The 18,094-nt window shown below is 43.3% G+C and overlaps 1 protein-coding gene across 1 annotated transcript; it reads left to right on the forward strand.

The window, feature by feature from the left end:
• Window positions 1-1,842: 1,842 nt before the first annotated feature.
• Window positions 1,843-16,861, forward strand: LOC143671079 (zinc finger protein 410-like). The gene is made up of 4 exons (XM_077146035.1): window positions 1,843-2,085; window positions 2,857-2,946; window positions 5,290-5,532; window positions 15,255-16,861. Exons 1-4 carry the CDS (start codon window positions 1,843-1,845, stop codon window positions 16,263-16,265), a joined length of 1,587 nt encoding a protein of 528 aa, XP_077002150.1. The 3' UTR covers window positions 16,266-16,861.
• Window positions 16,862-18,094: the final 1,233 nt, after the last annotated feature.

Genomic DNA, 18,094 nt, shown 5'->3' on the forward strand with positions numbered 1-18,094 from the left:
TTGCTTGCTTCCCTATGAACGTTGCCCCTACACCGCAGCGCCCGCTCCCCTGGTACCCCTTGGAACCAGAGGACACCAAGCGGCTGCGCAAAGCGGTAAAGGAGGATGGATTTGCCAGTCCGTATGCAACCCACCTCCTTGAAGAAATCTCAACAAACCTGTGTACTCCCCATGATTGGACCTCCTTAGCACGGGCTATTCTTACACCTGGCCAGTACATTGACTGGAGGGCCCACTTTAATGCTGAGGCGGAAAAGCAAATCACACTCATGCACCAGTTTGAGCCCCCGGGTCTCGGTGTGCCTCTCGAAGCTTTCTTAGGGATGGGCCCCTATGTTAATCCTGCAGTATACCTGCAAGCCCCAAATGGATTCTGGATACAACTGAGGGAAGTCGCCATGCGGGCCTTCCGCTCCTGTTCCGCAGCTAAGCCCGAAAAATTCACTAAACTTACACAAGGCAAAGACGAAGACTTCGCCTCCTTCGTCTCACGGGTTACTGAGACATGTGAATGCAAAGTTCTGGGTGAACAAGCACAAACCGCCCTTGCCAAAGAGCTTATTTTTGAAGGAGCAAGTCCGGCCTGCAAACAGGCCATACTGCCCATCAAAGAAAAGGCCATGCATGACTGGGTGCTCGCTTGCAGTAATATAGACTCTAGTGCGGCCTCGTTAGCTCAGGCCATTGCCACTGCCATGGCCCTAACGTCTGGCTGCTTCAGGTGCGGAAAAACGGGGCATTTTGCAAAAAACTGTACCACCCCTAGCCCGCCGCCTACCAAGCCACAGTGGCAGCAGCGCAAGCCCCCTACGCCCTGCCCTCGCTGCAACAAGGGCTATCACTGGGCTCGAGACTGCCGCGCTAATAACAGAGCGCAGCCTTTAAACTTGAAAGGGGGCATGTCTCAGCCCCGCCCCCAAGAGACACAGACCCGGGCCAAGACCGGCCCCAAACCATAATGTGGTCAATCCCTATAACCCCCAACAAGCCCACCCGCGAAATTAAAATAAACAGTCGCTGGTACACAGGCACCGTTGATTCTGGGGCAGAAATCTCATGTCTGCCTACCCGCTTTATAGCCCAATGGAAAACAGAGGAGGGACCCTCCGTTATCGGAGCCACGGGCTCTGCTCCCTCCCTGCGCGCCGCCTCTCCCATTAAATGGGAAGATAATGAAGGTCACTCCGGTACCTTCCGGCCGCTCTTTCTAAACACCATTGACCAAATCTTATGGGGGCGAGACATTCTAGCAGCCTCGGGGGCATATATTACCACGCAGCCCCCCCAAGAATGCTTCCTAACCACCATTGGCCAAGCCCTCTGGGGATGAGCCATTCCCACAGCTACGGGGGCCAGTGTTACCACACAGCCCCCCCAATAATTTGCGCCACTGCTCGCATAACACCTCCAGCACCCACTCCTCTTCAATGGGATACAGAGGAGCCTATTTGGGTGGAGCAGTGGCCTTTACCTTCCCATAAATTAAATATACTCAAAACCCTCGTCCTAGAGCAACTAGAAGCGGGGCATATCGAACCTTCCACCAGCCCCTACAATTCGCCTGTTTTTGTTATTCACAAAAAGGCCGCAAACAAATTCAGACTCCTTCATGACCTTCGGGAGATTAATAAACACATACTCCCCATGGGCTCTCCACAGCCTGGGCTGCCACACCCGGTAGCCATCCCAGCACATCTTCACGTGGCCACAATAGACATCAAAGATTGTTTTTTCTCAATTCCATTACATGACTCTGACAAGCCAAAATTTGCCTTTACGGTTCCAGTCACCAACCACGCGGGGGCAGCGCAGCGTTATCAGTGGAAAGTGCTCCCCCAAGGCATGCGTAATAGTCCAGCTATCTGCCAGGCCTATGTCGACTCCGCAGTGTCTCCACTGCGCGACCAGGCCCTCATCATTCATTATATGGATAACATTCTCGTAGCAACCGAGGACTCCGAGCAGCTCAAGGAACTTGTTTCACAGTTACAAGTCAACTTACAAGGTCTAGGGCTTAAAGTTCAGCCAGACAAAATCCAACTCTGCGCACCATATACCTTCCTGGGGTTCACTATAGACCAAAAGGTAACCCCTACAAAATTTCAGTTCGCTATCCCCAACAAACTAACCTTACATGAACTGCAGCAACTGTGCGGGCAAATAAACTGGGTGCGCTCAGCCCTGCCAATAACCACAGCGGAGCTTCAGCCACTATTCAAACTCCTAAAAACTGGAGAGCAAACATCCAAAGCTATCACACAGCCCATTAAGTTAGACTTTTGGGCAAAACTGGCTCTCCAAACGTTCAACGAATATTTCTCCAAAAGCCAGCTCGATCGGTTTAAACCGGAGCTCCCCCTTCAGGGGCTAGTCCTAAATACATATTTTACCCCCACAGGGGTACTCTGGCAGGAAGGCCCCCTACTATGGGTCCACCCTGCCAAAAGTAAACTCAGAAAAATCTGCCCCCAAACAAAAATGTGGGTGTGCCTTGCCCTCGACTTAGTCAAAACAGCTATACACCTCTTTGGGCGTCCTCCCGACACCATAATCTGGCCTTTTGATGAGAAACAGACTACATGGCTCATCCAAAGTAATGTAGACATGCAACTTCTAATGGAGGGCTTTACTGGTAATTTTGACAACCATTACCCATCACACAAAATATTTCAGACGGTGCTTCACTTCCCACTGCCACCCAAATGTCCTTATTTCCCATTCCCATCTTCTTCCCCTATCCCAAATGAAACCACCGTCTTTACGGACGCGTCAAAAACCAAGTTCGCCCTTGTGGTGTACCTACCAGAACAAAAGGACCCCCTTTGTTTTACCCAGTTCCATCAATACTCTGTGCAGGTCGGCGAACTTCTCGCAGTAGAAGAAGCCTTCAGAAAGTTTCCTAGCACGCCACTCAACATCTTCACGGACAGTTTATACACCTACCAAGTCTGTAAAGTGTTGGCGCTAGCTACCTTCTTTCCAGATACTTCCAAGGCCATAGATAGAGCCTTAGTCTCATTAAAAAATCAGCTTGAAAAAAGACAGGCCCCCTGGTTCATCGCTCACATCCGCAGCCATTCCGGCCTCCCCGGACCGCTTGCGGCCGGCAATGAAGCAGCTGATAGAGCAGTCTCTGTCTCAGCTGCCAACACACTCGGTGACTCCATTAATATAGCCAAACAACTCCACTCCAGGTTTCACTTTTCAGCCAACTCCCTACATCATCTTTGCGGTCTGCCCAAGGAAACCTGCAAACACATAGTTCGCAGCTGCGCCACTTGCGCGCCCTTTGCGCCACTTGGGCCTCTACAACCGCAAGGAGTCAATCCCCGTGGCCTTAAGCCAAATGCCAGGTGGCAAATGGATGTTACCCACATCTCTTCCTTTGGGCGTCTTAAATATCTACATGTCATTATAGACACTTATTCAAGTATGTGCCATGCAGTCCCCCTACCGGGCGAAACTGCCAAACATTGCATCAAGGCACTTCGCCAAGGAATTCTCTTTATGGGCATTCCCTGGGACCTAAAAACAGACAATGGCCCTGCCTACCGCAGCGCCTCCTTCACAGCCTTCCTGCGCCTATATAACATCACCCACCACTTTGGAATCCCTTATAACCCACAGGGGCAGGCTATGGTAGAATCTTTAAATCGCAGGCTAAAAATCCAAATAGAAAAGGAGAAGAATAATCTTCCCCAAGCCTCACCAAGTGACCTTGTCACAGCTGCCCTCATACACCTTAACTTGCTTACATTCGATAAACAAGGGCTATCTCCCCTACATAAACACTGGGGACCTTCATACAGGCCTTCCCTAGTCCCTTCAGTTCACTGGCGTGATCCAGCCACCAATACATGGCAAGGACCCGCCCCTCTCCTTGCCCAGGGGCGCGGTTTTGCTTGTGTCTTTCCAGAAAATGAATCCCAGCCAATCTGGATCCCCGGAAGAAACGTCCGTCCGGCCACGGCGACCGAGCAGACGCCACAGACGCAGACTGAGACAACTGAAAAAGAGGCTAGACCGCCTCCACCTTGAGGAACCCCAATCATCACCCCAGCAACCCCCAACAGCTGCCAAAATCAGGCGCGTATGCCGACATGCTCGGTGCCTGGTTTGGCAGCTAACCCATGCAGATCTAAAATCTACAGAGCCTCTCTGCCACAACCCAAATAAGGAAATGAAACGACAACTTCTTCATCTCTATGATGAAGCTCGAAAACGTTGTGGTAACCCCCCTTCTAGCTTAAAGCAAATCCTTCTAATAATGCTCACGCTTCTTCCCACAGCATCCGCAACAACACCCAGGGAACTCTGGGCAGCCATTCAGCACCCCCCCGGAGTCCTGTTCCTCACACCCGACAGCCCTTTTTTTCCTCAACTGCAGCACTTCTCATGTAATCTCCAGCTCCCCTGTAACCCTCTTCACATAAAAAGTGAAAGTCCACTCAACATCTCCGTTAATCCGCCCCACTCAGCATTCCTTTTTATTAGCAACAAAACATCTAATCCAGGCCAATTTCCCTGCAAATCAAATTCTATTTGCCCTCCAACCTTCCCAAACTGCTTCCCCCTACTTTGTAATAACGGGTCGGAACTCTTCGTACAAGCCTTTTCTAATGAAAACTTCATAGAAAAATTCGTAAAAAACGCACTCCCCAACCTGAAACAAATGTCTGCATACTTTCTAAGCTCTGCATGGTGGCCAATTCCCCCTAAGCCTCAGGCAAACGTCACCTCCACCCACACAACTCCTCCGGGTCGGCCTTGTTCTAGCCCACATTCAAACAAAATGCATCCTCCGCGCTCTCTGCCAATCAACAAATTTACCTGGCTTGAGTGCCATCGCCCTGAGCCACTTATAGTCACACCCTCCTACGCACTTTACTCCCCAAACCTACCCATGGCTGCCCCTAATATCAGCTTTATCACTGTTAAAACCAATATCAGCATCCGGTTTCCTCTCCCTACTAACTCCAGAGACGTTTCCTCAGACCCCGTATACGGTGTACCCGTTTTTTCCTCCCATTATGCTTGTGGCAAATATGCATGCCTCGACCTCCGCCCCCTCACTTGCGTCCAAAACTGTCAGCTCTGCAACGGAACCACCATATATGATACAACACACCGGTGTGAGCCTAACTATACAAGCTGCATCAACATTACCACCTATATTTTTGTAAGCCCCCCCTTCTTTTTCTTTCTGTGCCCTGAAGCCCCCCCTCATCAAAATGCATACTAGCTAACTATTGGAACACTTCTTACCCTTATGCCTTTATCGTCTTGCAGCCTAGGTTACTCTGGATTCCGGTCAACGCCACCACCTGGATGGCCCCCCAACTCCCTTACATTCTAGGCACGGACAGCTTACCCGACTTAAAGCATACAAAACGAGACTTCGGTATCTCCGCCGCCATCGCCGCCGCCATCGTCGCCGCTGTAGCAGCCAGTACTGTTGCCGCCATAGCCCTCACTCAAACCTCTACCACTGCTGAAACCCTCCTCAACGTGTCCCAAACGGCCGCCCAAGCTGTTGGGACGCAAGAAAATATCAACCATCTAATGCATAGCGCTGTGTTCAACTTACAACAGGAAATAGACTTAATTGCTCTAGACATAGAAGCCCTTTATGAACTTGCCTCCTCCGCTTGTGATGGGCGATACCCCTTCACTAAGCTCTGTGTTACTCCTGTCCCGGTTAACCATTCCATGCCCCGTCTCTCCTTGCGAGACTGGATCTTCACCGCATACAACGACTCATACTGGAACCAAACACACAAACTACAAACACACATACTAAATCTTCAAAATACCATACTTCCCAAAGTTTCAGCCTCCATATTCACTGAACTAATAAACAAATTCGCCTCATTCTTTCAACCCTCAAATCTCATTTTCTATGGAATCCTATTGCTTGCCCTAATTATCGTTCTTATTATATTCAAATATATATGCAAACAGCTCTCTCGCCATAAACAGCAAACTAAACTTCTTGCCCTGGCAGCTCTTGAACTTCAAAATCCTTTTTTAGATGCGGGTCATCTGCAGCAAGCGCAGGTATGGTTAGCTAGTGTTGCCCACCCTCAGGACTGATCACCCTGTGGGAGCGTGGCGGGTGCAAATACCGGTTAATCCGCATTCCGCCCCTCGGGAGCTTAGTGGACCGCCTGCCACCCTGCTAAAACCCAAATGCATCTCTTCTACCTCCTTCTAAAAATAAAAACTACTCACCCTTGGGGAGCGTGGCTAAAGCAATACTAGTTAGTCCGCGTGAGCCCCTCGGAAACCTTGCGTACCAGCCTTCAATGATGCCCCTTCCTCTCCGCTCTTTAATTAAATACAAGGGAGGAATTGCTGCATATATTTGTAACTGTTGCCTCTTATCTGCCTTAACATGCCCTAACATATCCAGACATCTCTCGTTCTTGCAAGCCTTGCTATTCTAACCCCCTGCCTAGCAACTCCTGAGCATATATCGCACCACCTTTTCATCTCTTCTTCATTAGACCATGTACACTCCTCACCTCACCACCCATTATAATATTCAACACACCTCCTAACCAATCCACATCCTATACGACACCATACCAGCTGCCCATCAAAGTTTCTTCACCCCTAATTAACTCCCCCTCACCAACCCTATATATTCTTTGTGTTTCCTCCTGTCGGGGTCTTAGCCTGTAAGCCTTGCCAGCCAGCTAAGTCCCGCGAGCCCTATGCAATAAATTACTACTATTATTCTTTAGTCTCGGTTTATTGTGCTCGTGCGCCCTCCAAACCTTCGAGCCCCGTGGTCTCGGCTGACGCCGCTCTCCAGCCGAACCACATCCGAGGACGAGACCCCAGTGCGGTCGGGCTAGGCAAGCCCCAAGCCGCAGGTTTGGCCCACTATTTAATTGAGTTTGGTCCACTATTATACTACACATGCCCTTAGCATTAATTGAAAGCATTTCATTAGCATTGTATACACGTTATTGGTTATAGTTTAAATATTTCATATCTATCTGCAGAGGTAAATTACCTAGGATGTTTTGTTTTCCATGTTACTATTCAGTGTGTATATGAAGTTTCATTTTACATTCATCTCCAAAGTCAAGTAATTCTTATGCCTTGCCTTTTATAATGTGCTTTTTTTTTTACGTATTGCAGAATGAAATCTTCAGGTGGTGGCATTTGATTCAATATGAGATTGCTTAGCATTTGTGTGGAATGCCAACGAAATAATATTTTTCTGAGTTAATGGCTCTCAATTCATAATTTAAAACACACACACAAAAATATATATACCCATTAGGAGGAGAGGAGTGATTTTCTCTTCTTGTTCTGTATGTTTTAAATTGTAATTCTTACGCCTGTTAAGTAAAATAAAATGGCTGCCTGCATTGGGCATTGTCCAGAGGGACTGGTTTCCTAGAAAGTGTTTTCCAAAAGACAAGAGGCGCAATTGACCTGCAGTGGCTTTCCCAGAAAATGAAACAATGGGAAGTTGCAGAAAGTCAGTACCTGGTGATAAACCAGTTTTGATCCGGTAAAAATAGCTGATCAGAATGAACAAACACCATACTAATCAACGTGTACCTTCTCTCCACTTTGCAATCCCCTCCCTCCATGTAAAATGAAAACAACAGCCCATCAGAACACTTCCTCACTTGCTGCATTTGCCGTACATCAACTGCCCCTTTCCACCCCTTTGGTGGAGCTCCTTTCCACAAGTGGTTTGGATGCTGCCCGATTCGTGAATAGCAGACTGTTCAAATATACTCCCCAAGGTAATATATCGTACCTTATTTTATTTTTACACCCCTATATTGTACCCTTCTCATTTTAAGATTTTCCAAGTTATAAACAGGTCCACGTGAGTTCTGGTTTTCCAACTGTGATAACTTTTATGGGAAGAGGTTAGTCCTTTGTGGTGAATGAATATTTGACATTTATGAAACAGGTTACTTTTTAAACTTTGCATTGCCTAAAGTATTTTCTTTTTAAGCCAGAACATATATTGGTATATAAATATTAAGTAATTTTTAAACTTCTACATAGGTTCATATGAGAATTTTTCCAGTGGCTACAGAGGTAAAATTCATACTCTGGAATGTTTTCTGTGCATTTAATAATTGACATAAGTATATATATATATTTTTTTCTCTTTACAGGGAATATAAACTTTCACTTTTTGTTCGATACAACTTTTTCTTGCTTAAGATATATGTAGTACATGTTTGTGACTTCTTTATTTTTTCTGATTGTTGTATTATATGCCTATAATCTGTAGAAGTGTTTGATGAAATTTAAAATAGGATCAAAAGAGAATCTGTAGATTTGGATTACCAGTAATCCTTTGGATAGTTCTAGTACTCATAATTAACAATGAAGAAATTTTAAGAGTGGAGATACAAGGATTAGTACATAATGTACTTAGTAGTCAAAGAATTGATACTTGTTTTATCCTTACCACCTCAGATGGGTAAACACACACTTGAATTAACTGGCTGATATTCTAAAGGAAATTTTTTCCCCAGTCATGTCTATATGAGTTACTAATTTTCTTACTGGTCAATTGTTCCTTAATAGTATTTGTTTATATATTTGTTAAGATTTACAGTAGATAGTGTTTTATTTGTCACAAAAGGGATCATTTAATGTCTACTTTTTGTGACGATGAAATTTTAACTTAGATTATCAAGGAGAAAGTTACCCTAAAACAAATATAAATAATTTTCCCCCAAAATTAGTAAGACAGATTTCTTTTACTAAGTACAAATGATAGAAAATTCCAGTGAGTCCTTTAAAATTCTAGTTGGGGGTGCAGGGCCAAGATGGCGGCTTAGTAAGGTATGTGCGTCTTAGTTCCTCCTCCAGAGAAACTACTAGGTGAACAGAAACAGTGCAGAACAGCTCCCGGGGCGACGGTAGGGAATGGACACACAGCATACCCCAGTCTGGACTGGCTAGTCTGACTGCGAGACTCGGCTGCGGTGAGATCCCCGAGCGGCGAGCGACCCCCCGAGCAGCGGCAGCTGTGGTGACCGGAGCTCCTCCCTCCCTCCTTCCCGGGCCGGCTGAGAGTCTCAGAGAGGCAAGTTTCCCAAGCCGCGGCGGCCGGCGCCCCTCTTTTGCGGGCGGCTTCCTGGTCCGGCTACAAGTCTCGGATCAGAGGGCTACCCAAGTCGTGGTGGCCCCCCCCCCGCGGGCGGCTTTCTGGTCCGGTGACGAATTCCCCAGGCCGCGGCGGCCTGCGACCGACGCCCCTCCCCCGCGGGCGGCTTCCTGGTCCGGTAGCGAATTCCCCGGGCCCGCTGCGGCCGGAACCAATAGGGAAATTAATAAGGGAGCCACAGGGTCCCCTCAAGTCGCGGCGACTGACGCCCCCACCACGTGCGGCCCCCCGAACCAACTGACAGAATTGGATCGGAAATCCCCAGGCCACGGAGAACGGTGACCGGGGGGATCCCTTCCAAACACGTGAGACAAACGTGTGCCACGAGCGCCACCTACTGGGTAGTATAAGAAAAACAGAACCCAGAGATTTCACAGAAAAATCTTACAACCTTGTTGGGTCCGACACCCAGGGAAATCTGACTAAATGCCCAGACGCCAGCAGCAGAAGATAACAGTCCACGCTCAGAAGATTGAGAATATGGCCAAGTCAAAGGAACAAACCAATAGTTCAAATGAGATACAAGAGCTGAGACAACTAATGCTGAATATACGAACAGAAATGGAAAACCTCTTCAAAAACGAAATCGATAAATTGAGGGAGGACATGAAGAAGACATGGGCTGAACAAAAAGAAGAAATAGAAAAACTGAAAAAACAAATCACAGAACTTATGGAAGTGAAGGACAAAGTAGAAAAGATGGAAAAAACAACGGATACCTACAATGATAGATTTAAAGAGACAGAAGATAGAATTAGTGATTTGGAGCATGGAACATCTGAATTCCAAAAAGAAACAGAAACTATCGGGAAAAGAATGGAAAAATTTGAACAGGGTATCAGGGAAATCAAGGACAATATGAACCGCACAAATATACGTGTTGTGGGTGTCCCAGAAGGAGAAGAGAAGGGAAAAGGAGGAGAAAAACTAATGGAAGAAATTATCACTGAAAATTTCCCAACTCTTATGAAAGACCTAAAATTACAGATCCAAGAACTGCAGCGCACCCCAAAGAGAATAGACAGAAATAGGCATTCTCCAAGACACTTACTAGTTAGAATATCAGAGGTCAAAGAGAAAGAGAGGATCTTGAAAGCAGCAAGAGAAAAACAATCCATCACATACAAGGGAAACCCAATAAGACTATGTGTAGATTTCTCAGCAGAAACCATGGAAGCTAGAAGACAGTGGGATGATATATTTAAATTACTAAAAGAGAAAAACCGCCAACCAAGACTTCTAGATCCAGCAAAATTGTCCTTCAAAAATGAGGGAGAAATTAAAACATTTTCAGACAAAAAGTCACTGAGAGAATTTGTGACCAAGAGACCAGCTCTGCAAGAAATACTAAAGGGAGCACTAGAGTCAGATACGAAAAGACAGAAGAGAGAGGTGTGGAGAAGAGTGTAGAAAGAAGGAAAATCAGATATGATATATATATAATACAAAAGGCAAAATGGTAGAGGAAAGTATTACACAAACAGTAATAACACTAAATGTTAATAGACTGAACTCCCCAATCAAAAGACATAGACTGGCAGAATGGATTAAAAAACAGGATCCTTCTATATGCTGTCTACAGGAAACACATCTTAGACCCAAAGATAAACATAGGTTGAAAGTGAAAGGTTGGGAAAAAATATTTCATGCAAATAACAACCAGAAAAGAGCAGAAGTAGCTATACTAATATCCAACAAATTAGACTTCAAATGTAAAATAGTTAAAAGAGACAAAGAAGGATACTATCTACTAATAAAAGGAACAATTAAACAAGAAGACATAACAATCATAAATATTTACGCACTGAATCAGAATGCCCCAAAATACGTGAGGAATACACTGCAATTACTGAAAAGGAAAATAGACACATCTACCATAATAGTTGGAGAATTCAATTTCCCACTCTCATCAATGGACAGAACATCTAGACAGAGGATCAACAAAGAAACAGAGAATTTGAATATTACAATAAATGAGCTAGACTTAACAGACATTCATAGAACATTACACCCCACAACAGCAGGATACACCTTTTTCTCAAGTGCTCATGGATCATTCTCAAAGATAGACCATATGCTGGGTCACAAAGCAAGTCTTAACAAATTTAAAAAGATTGAAATCATACACAACACTTTCTCGGATCATAAAGGAATGAAGTTGGAAATCAATAATAGGCAGAGTGCCAGAAAATTCACAAATACGTGGAGGCTCAACAACACACTCTTAAACAACGAGTGGGTCAAAGAAGAAATTGCTAGAGAAATTAGCAAATACCTCGAGGCGAATGAAAATGAAAACACAACATTTCAAAACTTATGGGACGCAGCAAAGGCAGTGCTAAGAGGGAAATTTATTGCCCTAAATGCCTTTATCAGAAAAGAAGAAAAGGCAAAAATGCAGGAATTAACTGTCCACTTGGAAGAACTGGAGAAAGAACAGCAAACTAATCCCAAAGCAAGCAAAAGGAAAGAAATAACAAAGATTAGAGCAGAAATCAATGAAATTGAAAACATGAAAAAAATAGAGAAAATCAATAAGGCCAGAAGTTGGTTCTATGAGAAAATCAATAAGATTGATGGGCCCTTAGCAAGATTGACAAAAAGAAGAAGAGAGAGGATGCAAATAAATAAGATCAGAAATGGAAGAGGAGACATAACTACTGACCTCACAGAAATAAAGGAGGTAATAACAGGATACTATGAACAACTTTACGCTAATAAATACAACAATTTAGAGGAAATGGACGGGTTCCTGGAAAGACATGAACAACCAACTTTGACTCAAGAAGACATAGATGACCTCAACAAACCAATCACAAGTAAAGAAATTGAATCAGTCATTCAAAAGCTTCCTAAAAAGAAAAGTCCAGGACCAGACGGCTTCACATGTGAATTCTATCAAACATTCCAGAAAGAATTAGTACCAACTCTCCTCAAACTCTTCAAAAAAATCGAAGCGGAGGGAAAACTACCTAATTCATTCTATGAAGCCAACATCACCCTCATACCAAAACCAGGCAAAGATATTACAAAAAAAGAAAACTACAGGCCAATCTCTCTAATGAATATAGATGCAAAAATCCTCAATAAAATTCTAGCAAATCGTATCCAACAACACATTAAAAGAATTATACATCATGACCAAGTAGGATTCATCCCAGGTATGCAAGGATGGTTCAACATAAGAAAATCAATTAATGTAATACACCATATCAACAAATCAAAGCAGAAAAATCACATGATCATCTCAATTGATGCAGAGAAGGCATTTGACAAGATTCAACATCTTTTCCTGTTGAAAACACTTCAAAGGATCGGAATACAAGGGAACTTCCTTAAAATGATAGAGGGAATATATGAAAAACCCACAGCTAATATCATCCTCAATGGGGAAAAATTGAAAACTTTCCCCCTAAGATCAGGAACAAGACAAGGATGTCCACTATCACCACTATTATTCAACATTGTGTTGGAGGTTCTAGCCAGAGCAATTAGACAAGAAAAAGAAATACAAGGCATCAAAATTGGAAAGGAAGAAGTAAAACTATCACTGTTTGCAGACGATATGATACTATACGGCGAAAACCCGGAAAAATCCACAACAAAACTACTAGAGCTAATAAATGAGTACAGCAAAGTAGCAGGTTACAAGATCAACATTCAAAAATCTGTAGCATTTCTATACACTAGCAATGAACAAGCGGAGGGGGAAATCAAGAAACGAATCCCATTTACAATTGCAACTAAAAGAATAAAATACCTAGGAATAAATTTAACTAAAGAGACAAAAAACCTATATAAAGAAAACTACAAAAAACTGCTAAAAGAAATCACAGAAGACCTAAATAGATGGAAGGGCATACCGTGTTCATGGATTGGAAGACTAAATATAGTTAAGATGTCAATCCTACCTAAATTCATTTACAGATTCAATGCAATACCAATCAAAATCCCAACAACGTATTTTTCAGAAATAGAAAAACCAATAAGCAAATTTATCTGGAAGGGCAGGGTGCCCCGAATTGCTAAAAACATCTTGAGGAAAAAAAACGAAGCTGGAGGTCTTGCACTGCCTGACTTTAAGGCATATTATGAAGCCACAGTGGTCAAAACAGCATGGTATTGGCATAAAGATAGATATATCAACCAATGGAATCGAATAGAGTGCTCAGATATAGACCCTCTCATCTATGGACATTTGATCTTTGATAAGGCAGTCAAGCCAACTCACCTGGGACAGAGCAGTCTCTACAATAAATGGTGCCTAGAGAACTGGATATCCATATGCAAAAGAATGAAAGAAGACCCATCTCTCACACCCTATACAAAAGTTAACTCAAAATGGATCAAAGATCTAAACATTAGGTCTAAGACCATAAAACAGATAGAGGAAAATGTTGGGAGATATCTTATGGATCTTACAACTGGAGGCGGTTTTATGGACCTTAAACCTAAAGCAAGAGCACTGAAGAAGGAAATAAATAAATGGGAACTCCTCAAAATTAAACACTTTTGTGCATCAAAGAACTTCATCAAGAAAGTAGAAAGACAGCCTTCACAATGGGAGACAATATTTGGAAATGATATATCAGATAAAGGTCTAGTATCCAGAATTTATAAAGAGATTGTTCATCTCAACAACAAAAAGACAGCCAACCCAATTACAAAATGGGAAAAAGACTTGAACAGACACCTTTCAGAAGAGGAAATACAAATGGCCAAAAGGCACATGAAGAGATGCTCAATGTCCCTGGCCATTAGAGAAATGCAAATCAAAACCACAATGAGATATCATCTCACACCCACCAGAATGGCCATTATCAACAAAACAGAAAATGACAAGTGCTGGAGAGGATGCGGAGAAAGAGGCACACTTATCCACTGTTGGTGGGAATGTCAAATGGTGCAACCACTGTGGAAGGCAGTTTGGCGGTTCCTCAAAAAGCTGAATATAGAATTGCCATACGACCCAGCAGTACCACTGCTGGGAATATACTCAAAGGACTTAAGGGCAAAGACACAAACGGACATTTGCACACCAATGTTTATAGCAGCGTTATTTACAATTGCAAAGAGATGGAAACAGCCGAAATCTCCATCAACAGAAGAGTGGCTAAACAAACTGTGGTATATACATACGATGGAATACTATGCAGCTTTAAGACAGGATAAACTTATGAAGCATGTAATAACATGGATGGACCTAGAGAACATTATGCTGAGTGAGTCTAGCCAAAAACTAAAGGACAAATACTGTATGGTCCCACTGATGTGAACAGACATTCGAGAATAAATTTGGAATATGTTCTTGATAACAGAGTCCAGCAGGAGGTAGAAACAGGGTAAGATAATGGCCAATTGGAGTTGAAGGGATACAGACGGTATAACAGGACTAGATACAAAAACTCAAAAATGGACAGCACAATAATACCTAATTGTAAAGTAATCATGTTAAAACACTGAATGAAGCTGCATCTGAGCTATAGGTTTTTGTTTTGTTTTGTTTTGATTTTACGATTATTACCTTTATTTTTTTCTCTATATTAACATTCTATATCTTTTTCGGTTATGTTGCTAGTTCTTCTAAACCATTGCATATGTACTAAGAAATGATGATCATGCATCTATGTGATGATGTTAAGAATTAATGATTGCATATGTAGAATGGTATGATCTCTAAATGTTGGGTTAATTTCTTTTTTTCCGTTAATTAAAAAAAAAAAAGAGAGAAGGGATAATTGGAGCTGAAGGGATACAGACTGTACAACGGGACTGGATATAAAAACTCAGAAATGGACAGCACAATACTACCCAATTGTAATGCAATTATGTTAAAACTCTGAATGAAGCTGCATGTGAGGTATAGGTTTTTTGTTTTTGTTTTTGTTTTTTTTTTCTTTCTATTATTGTTTTAATTCTTATTCTGTTGTCTTTTTATTTCTTTTTCTAAATTGATGCAAATGTACTAAGAAATGATGAATATGCAACTATGTGATGTTATTAAGAATTACTGATTGTACATGTAGATTGGAATGATTTCTAATTGTTTTGTTAATTCTTTTTTTAATTAATAAAAAAAATAAAATAAAAAAAAAAGAAGTCCCCAGAGTTTTTGTCATCTTCAGAGTCGCCTAGCTTGTTGCAAGATCTACAACAAAGTGATAGCACTTCTTTTATTCTTCTTAATCTAACAAGAGCAGGTCTGGGCTCTTCAGCTGAGCACTTAGTATTTGTACAGGATGAGGCAGAGGATTCAGGGAATGATTTTCTCTCCAGTGAGAGCACGGATAGTAGCATTCCATGGTTCCTTCGGGTTCAGGAGTTGGCTCATGACAGTTTAATTGGTGCTACTCACGCACAGTTGGCAAAGAATGCAAAAACCAGCAGCAATGGGGAAAATGTCCACCTTGGTTCTGGTGATGGGCAGCCCAAAGACTCTGGATCCCTTCCTCAAGTAGAGAAGAAACTCAAGTGTACAGTTGAAGGCTGTGACCGAACATTTGTGTGGCCAGCTCACTTCAAGTACCACCTCAAAACTCATCGAAATGACTGCTCCTTCATCTGCCCTGCAGAAGGTTGTGGGAAAAGCTTCTATGTTCTGCAGAGACTGAAGGTGCACATGAGGACTCACAATGGAGAGAAGCCTTTTATGTGCCCTGAGTCTAGCTGTGGTAAGCAGTTCACTACAGCTGGAAACCTGAAGAACCACCTGCGCATTCATACAGGAGAGAAGCCTTTCCTTTGTGAAGCTCAAGGGTGTGGCCATTCCTTTGCTGAGTATTCTAGTCTGCGAAAACATCTGGTGGTTCACTCAGGAGAGAAGCCTCATCAATGCCAAGTCTGTGGGAAGACCTTCTCTCAGAGTGGGAGCAGGAATGTGCACATGAGAAAGCATCACTTGCAGATAGGAGCAGCTGGGAGTCAAGAGCAGGAGCAGACTGAGGTGCTTGCTGAAGGATCCCCTCGTCCCCTGTCTTCAGTGCCTGAGGTGACACATCACTTGGTGACTATGCAGTCAGGGAGGCAGTCATACGAGGTTTCTGTCTTAACTGCAGTAAATCCACAGGAGTTACTAAACCAAGGAGATTTAACTGAAGGACGGACATGATCGTGGTTGTTGACTCCTGGAAAAGCAGCTTTCTCTGACAGCAGAGCGCATATAGTGGGAACAGATTACATAAGGCTCAACATCTGCCAGATCCAAAATGAGACCCTGCTTTTGCCTCTGGTCATCATCCCTGGCATACAAGATGAATGTAGGAATGCTTTTCTTCAAACTACCATCTGATCCAGAGAAGGAACGAAACAGTGAATGTGGTAGGCTAGGTAACTACCTACCTGTCCTCCCACTGCAGAGTTTGAGAATGAACTGTCCCAAAGGTGAATTTGGATTATATGTTGGCTGAAGATTTTCATTATGACTGTTGAAGGGAGGTTTTCCTTTGAAGAGTTTTCATCCCTGACTCAGCTGTTTTTTCACATGGATAAACCTAAGTCCTTCCACCAACCACAAAACTGTACCAGAAAGCTGAGTTTTCAAGATGCCTTGTTGCTTTGGAGAAGGGAGTGATGTCTGTTCTGTCATGACATTCTCCCTTTAGCAACCTGAACAATAAGAGACTCTTTGCCACTGGGCTGCAAAAATAAATTACTTGAATCCCCCTTGGCTCAGGCTGAGGTACTATCTTCTTCTATACATCTCTACTTGGCCACTTTGCTTTCTTTGTTTATAGAACATTTAGTAGCATGTTAAGAAGGTTTTCTTCTTCTAATTTAAAAATCACATGATTAATAGCTACATTTGCTTTCCCTTTAAATAAACAAAACAGCCCAGGAAAAAAAAAAAACAATCATCAATTCTTATTAGTCTCCTCTACCCCAGTTCACCCTCTAGGTAAAGAGTTCCTTGGATTATTTCAATCACACATGAATTTCTCGCAAGGGGAGGGCAATTAATTTGAAACCCTTAGAAATGGATTCAACAGACCAGAATAAGTACTTAAACCCTATTGGTTTTCTTAAGCTGACAGAATGCGATATATCAGAAATGGATTGGCTTTGACAAAGGGGATTTATTCGGTTGCAAACTGACAGTTCTAAGGCCATGAAAATGTCCAAGGATTTTCCAGACCATCAGTTTCTGGTTTCTATGTATCCAAAACTTCAGTTCTCAGCTTATCCTTTCCTTGTCCCATTTTACTATAAACTACAATATCTGCTCTCAAATTCTCCCATCCAGCCTCAATTTTGTCAAATTCTCTGGCACTTTAAAACAAGGGTCACCTTCCTTCCAGTTTGCAATGACCCATTCATCATTTCTCTCTAAGGCCTCATTGGAAGCATCTTTAGACTTCATATTTCTAGCGACAGTCTCTTTACAGAAGTCTAGGCCTGGAGATGTTGGTCCGCTGGCCACCTGCTCTCCTAGTAATAAACTCTTTCTCTCTTTGAACCCTGGTGTCTCCGGAATTGGTTATTGAGCGCGTCAGGCAGAAGAATCCATGGCCTTTGTCTAGTAACAATTTGGCGATCCTCTGGGACAAATATCTGAATCTCTGGAACCCCAGCAGAGCAGGTCAGCCAGGTAACCAAGCCTTTTGCGGCCATTGGACTGAATTTAGTCTAGAAGCTCAGCCACTGGGGTTTCTCGGTTCTGCCGGCACTCCAGAGATTTTTGGTGCCTTAAGAAAACTTCAAAGAGAGAAACCATTTCCAGTTCCATGTCCAGACATCTGACTGGGTAAGTGGGTGATCAGCGTAAAAGTGGACCGGGGAGTAAATAGAAAGTTCGAGTCCCCTTGACCTAGGTCAGGGTCACACTTCCAGAATGATCCCCTTTGCTCTGACCTCTACACCTTCTGATTTGGGGCACCATACTGTACAGGGTTTGAAGCCCTGACCTAATCCAGCAATTTACTGGTGTTTAATGAAATTAAG

The sequence above is a fragment of the Tamandua tetradactyla genome, chromosome X, assembly GCF_023851605.1.
Source record: "Tamandua tetradactyla isolate mTamTet1 chromosome X, mTamTet1.pri, whole genome shotgun sequence".
Classification (NCBI taxonomy): Eukaryota; Metazoa; Chordata; class Mammalia; order Pilosa; family Myrmecophagidae; genus Tamandua; species Tamandua tetradactyla.